General features: G+C 36.4%; 1 protein-coding gene across 1 annotated transcript; it reads left to right on the forward strand.

The window, feature by feature from the left end:
* Positions 1–1,024: 1,024 nt before the first annotated feature.
* TRMT10A (tRNA methyltransferase 10A) lies at positions 1,025–15,659 on the forward strand. Its single transcript, XM_069485477.1, has 8 exons — positions 1,025–1,381; positions 5,484–5,699; positions 6,604–6,766; positions 7,337–7,408; positions 8,550–8,624; positions 10,244–10,393; positions 13,741–13,846; positions 15,027–15,659. The coding sequence occupies exons 1-8, from the start codon at positions 1,290–1,292 to the stop codon at positions 15,293–15,295; spliced, it is 1,143 nt and encodes a 380-aa protein (XP_069341578.1). The 5' UTR covers positions 1,025–1,289; the 3' UTR covers positions 15,296–15,659.
* The last annotated feature ends 784 nt before the right edge of the window (positions 15,660–16,443 follow it).

A 16,443-nucleotide genomic window follows, 5' to 3' on the forward strand; every position in this document is an offset into this window, starting at 1 on the left:
AGCCAAATAAAAAACTAAATAGTAAACGACAATCTACGGGATTGTGTTTCGTTTCTCCCTCGGTACTCTTTAGTCTATATATAGCAAAAAGATTATATAAGGTCAAGCATTATAAACAATGAAATGTCACCTGATGTTTTGCAAAATAGCCTAGGAAAAATAGTTCAAAGAATGAATGGAGAGTAAAGCTACGGCTGTTCTACGTAAGCCATAAAAAAGACTTACAAATTCTAAATTTAAATGCATTTTATTATGAATTTGATTCACTTTTTAAATTTAATTTTCCACTTGAGTTATGTAAAGTCCTGTGATGTGGTAACCTTTTTCTGTATGAATTAGACATCATTTAGGCAAGAGATGCTTTCTTCTCATCTTCAACACAGAAAAATTAAGAGCCTTTCGCCTGTTCTGCATTTTTAATTTTAAAGAGTGGGACTATTTTAATTCCCCCACCCGACCCCCATGCAAATATATCAATGAATACACGCCCGCAGGTACACAGTTACACTTGCAGGGGAAAAGCAGACGTCGCTGTTAACTACTCCCCACTCCCCAAACCCCGCCTCCGACCCCGCCCCACGTAAGCCCCGCCCCTTTCCCGCGCTGCGGGTCCGAAGTTGGCGCAGTTCGATGACGTAAGACGCAACGGCCGCAGCCTCCGCCGGCAACGACCGCCCCTGCCTCTGGGAGTTGAAGTTTCCGAAGAAGGACTCGCAAGCGGCGTCAGGGCCACTCCAGACAGGCTTTCCGTGCGAGCTCTCACGCTCCCCATCAAGTCCCCAGCCCGGTAAGCGTCCTGGCCCCGCAGCTGGCCCTCGCCCGCCCTTTGACATCCTTTGGGCGCAAAAAGAGCCCGTGCCATGCTGCCCTGGGCTGGCCACAAGGGCTTCCGGGGCAGAGGGCAGTAGGCTGTGGAGGTGGCGGCGGCGACGCAGACCCGAAGGAAATGACGTCGGATGGTGGCGGCTCGCGTAGACGCTCCCTGGTTCGCCGGCTGCGGCTTAGTCCCGTCTCCGGGGCGCGTTCGCGGGCGGGGGCCTAGAAGGGAGAGAGGGCGAGGCTCTGTCCCCCCGCAGTGCGACGCTTTCGGTCCACGTTTGTTTTGGGGGTCGGGATGCGGTCCCCAGTACGTGAACAGTGTGAGTTTGCAAAGCAGGAGAGGGACATGGGACTCTGAAGGGCCGGAAAACGAGTTGTGGTTCTGGCACTTCGTGGACAGAGACCATGGGCGGTCACTTCACCTCTCTACACCTGCCTGACCTCATTTCTTCAACGAGGGGCTGACGCGGATGAGCTCTCAGATGCGGAGAGCCCGGGGGGACTCGCTGCAGCTGCATTTAGGCCTCTTGCTTGAGCTGAGGACGATTTCAAGAAGATCGAGGTGTTACTTGATTCCACTGAAATACTTTAAATTCGGGAATTTTTCTAGAGATACAAAGAGGATGGCGACAGGTTACTTTCTCACGTTTTAATAGACTCTTTCTCCCTCCGTTTCTTCTCAACACCCCCCGCCCAAAGGGGTTGACAGCTGAACAAAGGGCTTTAGCTATTGCAGATTTGGTCAGCACGTTTTTTAAACGGATATTTCTTCGCTATCACTGTCAGGTTGTTAATTCCATTCCGCAATCATTCCAACAGTGCTCTGAATCTTTCTGGAAGGGAGGCTATGCCATAAATTACGAGGACTGTGTAGCCCATTCGATACGATTTGTGCAAGTTTTTAAAACTTTTTTTTCCAATGGCCTTCACTCCCTGCCTTAGCTGTGCTAAGAAATGGAAATACAAGGAATATTGAGATACTTTATCACGTATTTATCCCACCCACACCAAATGGCCTTAGTCATCTTCATCAAATTCTTAGTTTTGATAACCTATATCTGTGAATGAAGCCCCCACATTTTTTTTATTTTATGCAAAACTAAAATTTCACACATATTTCTATAATTAACTATAAAATACCATTCTCAAGTATCTGTTGAACTTGGTTGAAAGCGTGAAAATGTACCGTAAGCATCATTGCATGTGAGGGAGGAGCACAGAACTCTCTGCCAGAGATTTTATAAATTATTGCTCAAACTAAAATAATCAGATAGTCTAAGTGTACCTAGTAAAATGCTGTATTTGGCTTAACAGGTAATCTGAACAAGCCAGTACATAGCGCAGTATGTGTACATTATACTTACTGTATACAGGGCGAGTTGGTTACTCTCTTTGTATGTATGCTGTCAGCAATTTATATCAAGCTAGCATAATTTTTGCTGCATTCCACTTATGTATGTCTCAGTATATCTAGCTTACTTAAAGCTTAAAAAATTCACTTAGTATAGTGCATTTTCTTAATTGGGAATAGCTAAAAAAAATAACGATGATGTTGACTAGCTCATGACCTTTCCTTGTATTTAATAGGCTGTTTAAAAACATTGCCGTACTATGATAGGTCAGCTTAAATTTAACTTGGGACTTCTTAGGAAAGGCAAATGCTCCCTCTGGTGTACATGAGCTGTAAAACATTACGTTGCCTTTTAAAAATTTTCACATTATAGAGCTAACCAACACTTGCAGTTTTTGAACAAAATAGAAAACTAGCCAAAAACAATGCCACTGATAAACAGAAATGTGCTCTATTGGAATATTAAGTATTATTTCATGAAGAGAGCAATTTGTGTCTTGTGAATTTAATTGTGCTTTTAAGTTTTCATGTTTAGTTTGATGGGCCTTCAGTTTTCTCCAGCCTATCTTGTTTTGGATACATGCGTTGCTGAATTGTATTTAATGTACTGTGCATTGGAAAGAAAGTAAAAATTAATCCTAGAGATCGCAATATATATTTTTACATTTTCTTCCTTCTATCTTTTTAGGCTTACCGAGTTTCCCTTGCCTCCAGTTTTTTACATTGAATGCTTAACTTATTTTCTAGCTTTTAGAAAATTAATGAATGCATTCAAGGCTATCCATTTATCTCTACCTTTTTTCTCATATCTCTTTCATCCTGTTATCCAAGGTGTTTTTTTTTTTTTTGATGTGGAATCAATCAAACCAAATGCCCATCAATACATGAATGGATTAATAAATTGTGGTATATGTATACCATGGAGCACTACTCAGCCATAAAACAATGCAGATCTAGTATCTTTTGTTATCCAAGTCTTAACTGCTCTTCCATATTATTTTTCTGTTCTGTTTCTCTGCATCCTGAATCAGATTGTCAGGATGTCTTCTAATTCATCAGTCACCTCTTGGACCCCAGGTAATCTCAAGTTTGTCTCATATATTGAACTTTTTATGCCATTTCCTAGCTTTCAAATTGACTCTTCTTCATGGATTCTTGTTTTCCATTTTTTTAATGTGTGTTTTTGTGTCACAATTTTGTTTTGTTTTTATGGTTCTTCTTTATGATCTCTCTGAAATATTTTAACCAAATTTATTTTACAGTCATTTTCAGATTGCCCTATTATTTTTAATTTGTATAGAGTGAATTTATTTCCTGATTATTGATTTTTTAAAATCGGTTCTTTTTGTAATTTTGCTCTGCAGATTCATCTTGGATAGAATTACCACCTCTCTTCTCCTAAACACCTTTCTCCATCTACTGTTGATACCTGTCTACTACTTGACCCTGTTCTGTGTTCTAGTACACAGCAGATCCTTAATATGAGTGGTTCGGATTCTCATCATGTAGTGTTATAAGTTCATAGGTCACCTTACGGTTGGGTGCAGGTTCTGACTGAGAGGCTGTGTCTGCTTCCTTCAGGCTTCCCCTGAGTACTCAGTTTCATATAAACCGTAGTCCAGTTGTACCTGTTTTTAGACTTTTTTTCGTGGAAGGAGGAGACCCACCTCAACCCTGGTTTCATTTCCTGCCTTGTATTGTTATTATTCTCCCTACTTTAAAGCGGGGAAAACTTACAGCTGACTGCCCAGCAGATCCAATAGGAACAGTACCTATTCCACTTCTTATTTTTGATTTTGAAAGAGGCTGTACCTTTTCTATTTCCCCCTTTTGTATTTTATCTACTATTTTCATGTATTTCAGATAAGGAGGCTGGATGCCTCAAAACACGAACTTTTGGCAGCCATCTCTAGAAAGTCTGTTCCAGTTTTTTGATTTAGTTTCATAGGAATAGAACTGGAGCTATTTTTTCTTTTTCTTTCTCAGTGACACAGGTTTTCTCAGAGGCCTCTATCAGCAGGCTTGAAGTAACATAGCTCTTTTACACTTTTTGCAAACCCCCATTTTCTAAATTAGGTTTTGGGTTCCTAGGAGGTAGTAGAGGTAAATTTGGGTTTGGATCCTAACATCCATCATTCATCTATGTATTCAGCCAAATATTTTTGAGTATATACTTTGTGCTCTATTTGTAATTCTGGGCAAATTAACTTACTGTGCCTTCTTCCTTTGTAAAGTGGGCATAATACTGTCTACCTAATAGGATTGTTTTCAAGGATTAAATTAGATAATAAATTCTTTATTAAGCACAATCAGAACTAATAAATGTTTGTTGCTATTACTATTTTTATTAGTTTTTAAAATCCTTTGTAATATCATATTCACTCATTTATTTATTCTACCAATATATAATAAGCACCTACTCAGTGCCAGCCACCATGTTAGTACTGGCCATATAATGTTGAGCAAAAGCAGACATCATCCCTCCGCACGTGGAGTTTACAGTGTAGAGTCAAGTTTGAGTTCGTCATTTCTAGGAGGTGTCCTCCCAGACTGAGTGTACTGTTTGCTTAGTGGAATAAGGAAAATCTGTGAGCTCTTTCTTGGATTACTAGATGGTTCTTCCCCTGCTTAGTTTTGTGACCTAGTAAAATGGCAGGGCTTTTGCTGTAGCCTTCAAAGCACATGTCTCCTTAAAATTTCTTGTCTCTCGGTCAAAATTAGGTAAATTTTCTAAGTTTGCTTAGTTGTCCTCATATATCTTATTACAACATTGCACTTTTAAAGAAAGCAAGAGCCATATAATAGAACTACTGCTTAAGTTATGCTTGGCAAAGGTTTTGTCCTTCCATTATGTAAATCGTGGGGATTTTTCTCTTTTTTCTTTTAGATAATTAGCTTCTCTTCACAGATTTGTTAGCTACCTCTATGTAAGGAAGAATCATAGAATTTTCCTTAAGGCCAGTAGAACATTTGGTAGCATAATGCTTACTCTTTGGTAGGGATAAATAAAAAATACATTTCTAAGCTTTTATGTTAACAATCTATTAAAGAGAAAAGGAATCTCAGAAAAAATTGTACCATGACCACCAATAGTATATGAAAACACCCTATTTCGTCAGAACTTTACCGGCATTGCCAATGAATGATATTTAATTGATATTAAGTGATATTTAAATGATGTTTGCCAGTAAATGGCATTTAATTGTCTAAATTTGTATTTCTGTTTATTAATGATATGGTAATCGTCTCTGTTGGACATTTGAGTTTTTTTTACTTTTTTGTGTATTTTTAAGTTATCTGTTCATGTCAAAAGTTGCTTTTCAGTTTTTCAGAGGCACCAAATAATGTCATCTGAAATGTTGCCAGCAACAACTGAGACTTCTAATGTTGAAAAAAAGCAAGACTTAAGTGAACATCAAGAGGAGAGCCAGAAGCCAAGATTAGGTGAAGGGTTTGAACCAATATCTAAACGACAAATGAAAAAACTTCTAAAACAGAAACAATGGGAAGAACAACGGGAACTGCGCAAGTACGTGTTTCAAAATCTGTATGCTCCGTCCCTGTTCTGAAGTATGGAATGTTAGACCTCGCACAGTCTTTTCGCATGTTAAAAGTGATTGTGTTAATTAAAATTGAGGTTATACCTATTTTTAGCTATCACTGTCAACTGACTGTTAAAAATATATGTGCTTTGAGTTATATTGTTGGAATTTCTTTTAGCAGTGTTGACGAACTTGCCTTCAGTGCTTTTTCCACACAGAACCTATTGTGTGTAGCAGCACAATTTTTGAAACAATTGTCTTAGATAAGGGATATGTGATAATATCCATGTCCTAGATATGCAATAAAAATAACCAGCTCAAAAAGATCATATTTTAGCCTAACTTTGATTTTGCTAGAAGAACCATCACAGATTTTGTTAAAAGCAGTTAGGCTGAATTTGTTACTGTATAAATGCCAAAATTTACTGAGAGAAAATAAACCATAGTTGATGTAAATTATAGAAAAAATATGTGACTTTTTTTAATGAAGCTTTTTTTTTCTTTTTTAAAAATACCATATAAATGTTGTTTAAAAATCATGTAGAGGGTGAATGATGAATGTAAAATTCATCATTATTCTCAAATTCAATATCTCTAAGTTTTTCTTAGGGATAGTGTAATACCAATAATAAATGAAATTATTGAGGTAAGATAGTTAGGATTTAGATAGAAAGCTGTATAGTGTTTTCACAAACTCATTTCCTTCCTGTCTAAAGATGGACTATATAAAGCTGCTAGTACTTGACCACTTTTGAATGGTCACAGAAATGGCAATTTCGTATGGTTTAATGTGTGGCTTGAAAAAGTAATTATTTCTTTGTCTATTTAGAAGAGTCTCGTGAATATCTGAATATACAAATAATAAAAAGTTATTTTCATTACCAATTTTAGACAAAAGCGAAAGGAAAAGCGCAAGAGAAAAAAATTAGAGCGACAGTGTCAACTGGAATCAAACTCAGATGGAAATGACAGAAAGCGTATCCGGAGACACGTAGCCCACAGCACCCTCCGTCTCATCATTGACTGTAGCTTTGATGACTTGATGGTATTAAAGGTATCATGAATCATTATCAGAAAACTTCTATAGGTGAACTAGGCTGAATCATTCTTGTTTTAATACGTAATATCACTCTGATATAAATGTATGTACTAAAATGCATCTTAAGTTTTTCAAGATCTCTGCCCCCTAAGTTAAATTAGCTGGTAAATTGCTTTCATATATATGTGCGTGTTTATGTATATGTGAAGATGGGGAAGAGAGAGACACGTACACTTCATAATTAGATGATAAAACAGAATAACTGCATGTTTGTAATCCTGCAGATCTGTGGGGTTTTACCAATGCATTAGTTGTCTTTGTCTCTTAAGAGAGTAGATATTTTCATGAACTGGCATTTGAAATAGATACAAAATATGAAATAATGGGTCACTTACAGAGTATTTACTTACAGTAATTTTGTTAGTATGTAAGGAAATCAAATGAAAATTATCAGAATAGACTTGTATGTAAGAAGAAAAATTGTATTTATCTAAGTCATCCCTTCTGCTTATTCTAGTCCTTTAAGATCATGGAATGGCTCCACACGATTTTGATAACGTTCCTTTAACAATTGCGCTTTTATAGGACATTAAGAAACTTCATAAGCAGATACAACGATGTTATGCAGAAAACCGACGGGCAATGCATCCCGTGCAGGTATGTTTCAAGAATTTAAGACAGACTCCAGTTTTCTTATGTATCTTCCATGGCAAAAAACATAGATAATTCCGATTGTCTTTGCGAGATCCTTGCATGTAATCTTGTTTAATGTCTATTTGAAAAATGTTTTCTTTTTCTACAAAAATAAAGTCAAATATTTAAAACATATTTTCACATACGTCATTCTCAGACACTTTCCAGTCATTATCTATCTTGTACACGTTGGCCTGTTGACTGCTGTACACATTGAATATCTTTATTATAGGACATGCATGTATTTTCATACCAGTTTCTCCACTTTCAATTACTGAGCTGGTGGGGTGGTAGAGGCTGCAGCTGCCACTGCTTGATGTATTTCTGGTACCTGTAGTATAAGTTTTATCTACTTAAAGGATTTTAGTTTCCTTTGGAGTCACTGATAATTTTGAAAAGTATTTCTTAAGCAGGGGTGAGGGAGTGATTTGGGAGACTAATTGGCTGCTGTTAAGAACAGGGTCCTTCTGTTTGAGTTATAGGTGACCTACAAATTAACACTGGTTCACTGATGTTAAGAACTAGGAACTCTTAATTTATTTTTGTTTAGATATTTTGTTTTTACCAAGTGTTAGTAATTTTATATTTTTTATGTCTTACAATTTTTATCCCACTTCTATGTTAGTACTTATATCCTTATTTTTCTGTGTAACAGGCCGCTTCTCACCCTTGCTTCAGACTTACGTAGGTATCAGGGTTTGGAATCAAAGAAAAATTATGAAGTCTTTGGATTGGTAAAAAAAAATAACAGTGGTGGCCAAGAAAAAAAAAAAAACTGTTGAGGGGAAGTAATGGGAACTTGACATGCAAGCAGGGATTTTGCAAAAAAGTGATCATTAAGGTAGGGGCAGAGTTTAACTACTTGGAAGAGAAGTGGGATAAAAATGTAAATGTAACACTGAAGCTAGTGAGTTACGAGATACACAAAACACATCATTTCTACCTCAGTTTACTGTATGCCTAAAGCATGTCAGTAATTTTCTAGATCAATGAGAATAAATATATAGTCTGTTTCATTAATAATAAAATGTGTAGATGAGGGAAATAAAATGCTGAACTTAAATGGTCATTTGCTCTTTTTCTATACCTACCAATCTCCTGCCAGTTTTACTTGACAAGCCATGGAGGCCAGCTGAAAAAGAACATGGATGAAAATGACAAAGGATGGGTCAACTGGAAGGTAATTAAAACAGATCAACTCTCACATATTGTTTTATATTTTTATGTTTCTAAATGTCTATATTTTTTACCTAGATTCTATATAGTTCCACTAAATATAGCAGTCTCCAAACGCTGTGTGACACTGAACCTAAGTCTAAGGTCACGAGTGGAAGCTGAAGAAGAGAGACTTCTGTTAGTTTGTACTTGCTCTCGCTAAATCTTACCTATTTTACTGTCATCTTTAAAGTATATTAAAAATAATTATTATATGTTGGCATATTTAGGGCATATATTAATAAAATATATTATTAAAATTAATTTCACCTATTTCTTTTCACTTTTTTAAATGTGGCTACTAGAAGATTTAAAATGGCATATGTGGCTTGCAGCGTTTTTTTTTTTTTTCTATTGGACGGAATTTTTCTCGGTCATTGGTAAAGATGACTAAATCAGTTGGCTTTAGTACCAATACCCAAGGAACTCTTTCCTAGTCAGAGAAGTATAGTTAATCCTATACTTTTTTCTTTCTCAAAGTCAATTCTCTCAGTGACAAACTTGCCCTTTCACACTCACTAATCCATGAGTGCATTTATTTTATGAATAGCCTATAATATGAAACATTTTCAAAGGCTTTTTAAGTTTTTAAGTACAATATATTTACCAACTCTTATGTCTATGCCTCTTTTCCTCAGAAATAATTTAATAAATTATAATAGGTATATTTCCCATTATTTTGTGGCTTGTTAAATTTATTATAATGTTTATACGATCAGCTTTCCATAGAGACATGAGTTTCACTGGTCTCTAATTACTCAGGTTTCTCTTGGGGACTTTATTAAGTGTAGGAGTCAAATTTATAATATACTATTTTCCAGAAAAGTGACTGTTTATTAATCAGTAAGTCAGACATTTTAGGTGAGAGTTTTTCTGCTTCATTCTTGATTTCCTTCAAAATTATTGGGGAAATGTCATCTGAGCCTGGTGATCCATTTTCTTTTACGCAATGAATGTGGTTTGCAAAATCCTGACTACCAACTGTCATTCAGTTTTGTACCTTCGACCTGACAATTTTGGCAAAGAAGTTTTCAAATGTGTATCTTTGTAGAAACAGATGCATGGAATTAATTAAATCTATAAGCAGTTTCCTTTTCATGATTCATGTAGATGGAGAGGAAGTAACTGGAGAAGGCATTCTTTGGCTGGAGGACAATGTGAGCAAATATGTGGCAATAAAAAGGCATTTGTTTTGTTGGAAGAAAGATAAAGTTGGACAGGTAGGTTAGTGCCATATTCAGGAAAGAGTCTCTAAATTAAGGAGTTTGGATTTTATCCTACAGAGAAAGGTAAAACATTGAAAGTAGTGTTGTTAGAAAATGAGCCCGCCATCAGTGTGGAAGTAGGTTGGAGAAGTCTGAGGCCAGCAACAGGGAAGTAAAATTAAGAGGCTACTTAAATGACTAAGGTGTAAGTTGATAAGTAATTGAAGTAGTAAGTTCTAAATAATACATTTTCAAACTTTCAGACTTTACTTCAGATGTTTTTGGATGGGTTTGTTTTGGGGAAAGGGGATAAATCATTTTTAGCCATCTTGCACAGACTGCTATTAATTTGTAACATGTTTCACCTTGTGTCTCGAAGGATATCCACATCAAACCAGAGCACTACAGTGAACTCGTAAAAAAAGAAGACCTAGTTTATCTTACATCAGACTCACCGAACGTACTGAAGGAGTTAGATGAATCAAAGGCCTATGTGATTGGAGGGTTAGTGGATCACAACCATCATAAGGTACTAAGTTTTTATTTTTGCTTTTGCTTGTACTTAAAGTCAATATTTCAGTTTCCTGGTAGTAACAATAATACTAATGATAGCTCATCTTTACTGAGCGCCTATGATGTTTCAGTCACCTTTTGAGCTAAGTACTTCACATACATTAGCTTGCTTAATCCTCACTACAACTCAATGAATTCAGTGCTACTATTATCCACATTTTACAGATAAGGAATCTGAGGCACAGAGAAATTAAGCCTAAACTCAATAGTAGAAGGTGGCAAAGCAGATGTTTGAAACCAGGCAGATTGCTCCAGAGTCCATATGCTTAACACTATGCTGTATTGATGTTAGATGCTGCTGTTAATCAATTGCCAACCCACTGGAATTTATACTAGCTTTAAAATAAGAGATTTTCATGGGATGTTTTCTCTCTTATATTTCTCCTTTTCTCTCTTCCCGCCCCCATACCCTTCTTCAGATGAAAAATTACAGAAATGTACTTTCTAAAAGAAAGCATCATTTCATACTTTGCCAACTACTTTGCAGCATGCTAAAATCAGCCCAGCTAAGGAAGAAAACATGCTTATTAAGTATCTGAGGAAATATGGTCAGCAGAATAACATGAAGTAATTCCTTATTCTTGTAAAGCAGCACTGTGCACGTAGAACTTTCTGCAGCGTTGCAAATGTTCGCATCTGCCTGCACAGTAGGGGAGCTGTGTGGCTATTGAGCACTTGAAATATGCACAGTGTGACTGAAGTTTTAAAAATTATAGTCATTTTAAATTTAAATTTTAAGGCTGGGCACGGTGGCTCACGCCTGTAATCCTAGCACTCTGGGAGGCCGAGGTGGACGGATCGTTTGAGCTCAGGAGTTCGAGACCAGCCTGAGCAAGAGCGAGACCCCATCTCTACTAAAAATAGAAAGAAATTATATAGACAGCTAAATATATATATAGAAAAAATTAGCCGGGCATGGTGGCACATGCCTGTAGCCCCAGCTACTTGGGAGGCTGAGGCAGGTGGATTGCTTGAGCCCAGGAGTTTGAGGTTGCTGTGAGTGAGGCTGACGCCACGGCACTCACGCTAGCCTGGGCAACAGAGTGAGACTCTGTCTCAAAAAAAAAAAAAAAAAAAAAATTATAGTCATTTTAAATTTAAATTTTAAGGCCGGGCACGGTGGCTCACGCCTATAATCCTAGCACTCTGGGAGGCCAAGGCGGCTGGATTGCTTGAGGTCAGGAGTTCGAGACCAGCCTGAGCAAGAGCGAGACCCCGTCTCTACTAAACATAGAAAGAAATTATCTGGCCAACTAAAATATATATATAGAAAAAATTAGCCGGGCATGGTGGCGCATGCCTGTAGTCCCAGCTACTCAGGAGGCTGAGCAGGAGGATCGCTTGAGCCCAGGAGTTTGAGGTTGCTGTGAGCAAGGCTGACGCCACGGCACTCACTGTAGCCCAGGCAACAGAGTGAGACTCTGTCTCAAAAAAAAAAAAAAAAAAAAAAATTTAAATTTTAAATATGGTCATTTTAAATTTAAGTAGTCACATGGTTACCAGAGTGCCGCTCTAGAGCATCACAGGGAATTGTATCAGAGTGATCTTTAGCCTTTTTATTTTTCTCTTAGTGGAAAAATTGTATTTTGTTATTTATATAGAACCAAATTTTTCTCTCATATGTATGTTTCTCTTAACTAAAACAGTTTTGTTTTTAACAGCACCTATTTCAATCTGTCATTAATTATTTGCTCCCCAAATAGTTCGGGGGAAAAAGTTTTTTCAAGTCAGGTTTTCATTTCATTTGTCTTTGCCATTCGTGCAAAGCACTGTTTTGTAATTGAAACCTTTTTTACATTCATGGCAAGAGCAATGGTGCTTCTGTAGGAATTCAGTTTAAGTGCAGTCATGCCGCTTGTAACCACGGAGATGTTTTCTGAGAAATGCATCATTAGGTGATTTCGTTGTTGTGTGAACATCATAGAGTATATTACACAAACCTAGAAGGAGTAGCCTCCTATAAACCTGTACAGCCTGCTCCTGCACTGAGTACTGTAAGGCAGTTGTAACACAGCGGTAAGTATTTATGTGTCTAGACATATCTAAATATAGAAAAGGTACAGTGAAAATACAGTATAAAAGATAAAACATGGTACACCTGTCAAGGGCACTTACCGAGAATGGAGGCTGCAGGACTGGAGTTGCCCTGGGTGAGTCAGTGAGTGCTGAGAGCGTGTGCCGGCCTACATCACTGCACGCTCCTGTGGCCTTTATAGATACTGGACACCTAGGCCACAATAAATTTATTTTTAAGAAATTTTTCTTCAATAATAAATTAACTTTAGCTTACTGTAAATTTTTTTACTTTATAAACTTTACATTTTTTAAAAACTGACTTTTGTAATAACACTCAGCTTAAAAACATAAACACACTGCATAGCTGTACAAAAGTACTTTTCTTTATATCCTTATTTTATAAGATTTTTCCCATTTTTATTTTGTATTTATTTATTTTTTACTTTCAAACATTTTTGTTAAAAACTAAGACACACACACACACAGGAGCCTAGGCCCGCACAGGGTCAGGATCATCAAAACCACCATCTTCCACCTCCCCGTCTCGTCCCACTGGAAGGTCTTCTGGGGCAGTGACAGGCATGGAGCTGTCAGCCCCTGTGATAACAATGCCTTCTTCTGGAACACTTCCTAAAGGACCTGTCTGACGCTATTTTACAGTCACCTTTTTTTTTTTTATGAGTAAGAAGAGTACACTCTAATGATAAAAATATAGTACAGTATATACATAAACCAGTAACATAATCATTCATTATCATTATCAAGCATTACGTACTGTACAGAAGTGTATCTGCTACACTTTTATACAACCAGCGCAGCTACAACATCACTAGGTGACAGGAGTTTTTCAGCTCCATTGTAATCTCATGGGGCTACTGTCACATAAGTGCTCTGTCACTGACTAAAATGTCACTGTGCGGCACGTGCCTATATTTTAGATTGAGAGAAAGGCAGGGTGGAATGGTGGAAAGATACTTGAATTAGGAGAGGAATGAGCCAGATTTTTCTTGTGGTTCTGCTACCAAGGAGCTTTGGAACTGGGCAGGGAACATAATGTCTTTGGTTTCTTTATTTGTAAAGTGAGGACATTAAAACAAATGCTCCAAACATTCTGACTATACTTATTGTCAAGAGAATGTTTCCAAATTAGCAGTTAAACACACACACACACGTACCCTCTTTAGATAATATTCTGTAAACTGTAGTCTTTTCTAAAAATTATTAATACTGTCATAGACTGTAAAATAATTTAACGTTCTCGTCCCAATCATAGTGTTTTTGTTGTAGGGACTCACATATAAACAAGCATCAGATTATGGAATTGATCATGCACAGCTCCCTCTTGGAAATTTTGTGAAGATGAATAGTCGGAAAGTTTTGGCAGTTAATCATGGTAAGCTATAAAGGTAAATGGAAAACATACCTAAATAAACATTGCAAGAAAGAACATTACATATGAGAATTGGACAAGTAGAAAATATTACACCACGCTGGAGACAAAATTGTAAAAAGTAATCATTTAACATTTTTTTAAATAAGAGAAATGCATATTTTAGAAATTCTGAAAATGTACAAAAGTATAAAAAATTAGCTGTAATCTGACTGTACAAAGATACTTGATGTTAATTTTTTTGTGTTTCCTTCCAGTTCTTTCCTATGCGTATATATCATTACATAGCACATGATTGAATTCTCACTCTGTTACATACAATGTTATAAATCTGGGATATTTTTCCCCCACTTATTTTATTTTTCCAGGTCATTGAGTGATTATTAATATGCTCTGTAATATTCCATCATTTGAATATACAATAATTTAACCATTTTCCTATTGTTGAATTAGTTTTTCCTTTTTGCGGTCATAAATAATATTGGAATAGACATTCTTGGACCTAAGCTGTTTGCCTGGACTTTGCCTTTTAAAATTTTTTAAGGAGAGATTTTAATCAGTATACAACTACTTATTGAATGCTTTTTATATGCTAAATACCTTCTGTATAGCAGGCTCTAGGGAATTATAGAAATGTAGTTACTGATTCAAGGAAAGGACTTCTTCTAAAACCTTTAATGTGTAGTGAAAATTACTTTTCCAGAAAGTAATTAGCCCTTCAGCAATGTGTTAAAGTGAAAGTCTGTCAGAAACAGTATTGATATTCTTTACTCCTAACGTAAAAATAAAGCAGGCAAGAGCTCCTCAGAGTGAGTGGCTTTTTATAAGAAAGTTAGAAGAAATTTAGATGACTGTTAACCATTTTTTCTAGTTGTATCTTAGGAGATAAAGGATGAAGAAGTGAAAGGGCTGAAAAAGAATAGGAAGGAAAGTACAAAGATTCTCTTTCTATGGTTTATAATTGACAAGGGATGCTAAACTGAGGGAAGGCCAGAGAGGAGGCAGCAGGTTTGAGATCCTTGGGACAGATTGGCCCTGACAGCCAATAGAAGGAAAAGATAAGAACAAAGCAGTTTTAGGACAAAGTTACACTCTTAACACAAAGGCAATGCATTTTAAAAGACAGTATGCAGCGTTGTGATGCACTTGGCTAAGAAATGTATGGGCTCTGTCTTTATTGCAGTGTTTGAGATTATTCTGGAATACTTGGAGACAAGAGACTGGCAAGAAGCATTTTTTACTATCTTGCCCCAGCGGAAAGGAGCTGTCCCCACAGACAAAGCCTGTGAAAGTTCTTCCCAGGACAAGCCATCTGTCAGGGTGGAAGATGGGTCGGACAGTGATTCTAGTGAGGAGGAGCGTGGCAGAAATGAACTAGATTCACCAGGTAAGGAAGCAAAGCAGGATAAAGAGCAAAGCACCGAATCTGCAGGGAACTCTCCACCACACTAACGGTACCTGGTTTTCTGTTAGTTTAAGGAAAAATGAGGAGAAAATGAGGTGCTTCATAGAAAATTGGAATTGGAAGATTTTATTTCCTCTCGTTTCTGTTATGAATTTTTAAAACTTTTTTTTTAGAGCTCAATGATAATAAAAAGCCCTACAAACTTTGTGAGGAAGTACTTTTTGGTTTTGCATAGGATTTAAATGTACATGTGAGTTTTTAAAAGCATTTTTTACGCCTTAACTGATAGTTTCTACAGGATTTTACTTTATTAGTGTACCTTCCTTCTCTTTCATTTACTGGACTGTGGTCTTCAGACTGTGCCTTCTGACCTTCCAGTTTTATTATTTTATGTTCTTATCTGTGTCTTTCTGATCTATTGCTTACGTATTTGTGGGGGCAGATATTTACAAATACCTGTGAGTCTACCAGAATGTTGTATTTGGGAAGTACCTTTTTTTAATTTTCAATTTTCAATTTAGTTACTTCAATGAAATATAGTAATTTTAGGAAGAAGTATGAGTTTGAGAGACTAAACAATTCAAGTCTTCTGAACTGCGGAGCCCATATCTGTTTCTTCTTTGTGATGCCTTTTCATGGTTCTGAAGTAATCACTAAAGAGCTGAGAATCTCTTTAATACATTTTCTTAATTCTTACAACAGTGATAAATTATTTCAGTTTTAAAATTGAATTTTTGCAGGCCAAATTATTTTTTTTTATAAGGTTGCTTTGAAAGATGAATTTTGCCTTTACCTAAATTTAAAATGAATTTAGCTCTTAGCAGCTGTCTCCTTTCCTTCCATATATTTTTTTAAATAAAACATATGTTGGCTTTTAAAATCAATAAAGTTTATATATGCATTTGTCTCCTATAATAATGTTCAAACTAATGTAAATGTGTTTTCTGTAAATGTCATACACATGTATGAAAATATGCAAATAATTGTATTTATATCTGTTTTTCTACATCATGTATGGTTCTTAGTTACTAATTGATGATAACATGATTGATTTGCCATATATCTGTATTATTTGTATGAATGGTTATGTTGAACACACTAAGAGAAATTTGAGTTTCATTAAGTGCAAAAATCCATAACTGAACATTTACATGGAAACTTTGGCAAGGAAGGAGAGAGTAAAACGGAGCTTTTT

This window comes from Eulemur rufifrons, chromosome 13 (assembly GCF_041146395.1).
Source record: "Eulemur rufifrons isolate Redbay chromosome 13, OSU_ERuf_1, whole genome shotgun sequence".
Taxonomy (NCBI): domain Eukaryota; kingdom Metazoa; phylum Chordata; class Mammalia; order Primates; family Lemuridae; genus Eulemur; species Eulemur rufifrons.

Excerpts from the sequence above, each read along its gene's own strand:
- TRMT10A (XM_069485477.1), top strand. The coding sequence starts at position 1,290 with ATGAGCTCTCAGATGCGGAGAGCCCGGGGGGACTCGCTGCAGCTGCAT. Across the intron at positions 5,700-6,603 it reads GAACAACGGGAACTGCGCAA|ACAAAAGCGAAAGGAAAAGC; the intron begins GTACGTGTTTCA and ends TACCAATTTTAG. Across the intron at positions 10,394-13,740 it reads TGGATCACAACCATCATAAG|GGACTCACATATAAACAAGC; the intron begins GTACTAAGTTTT and ends TTTTTGTTGTAG.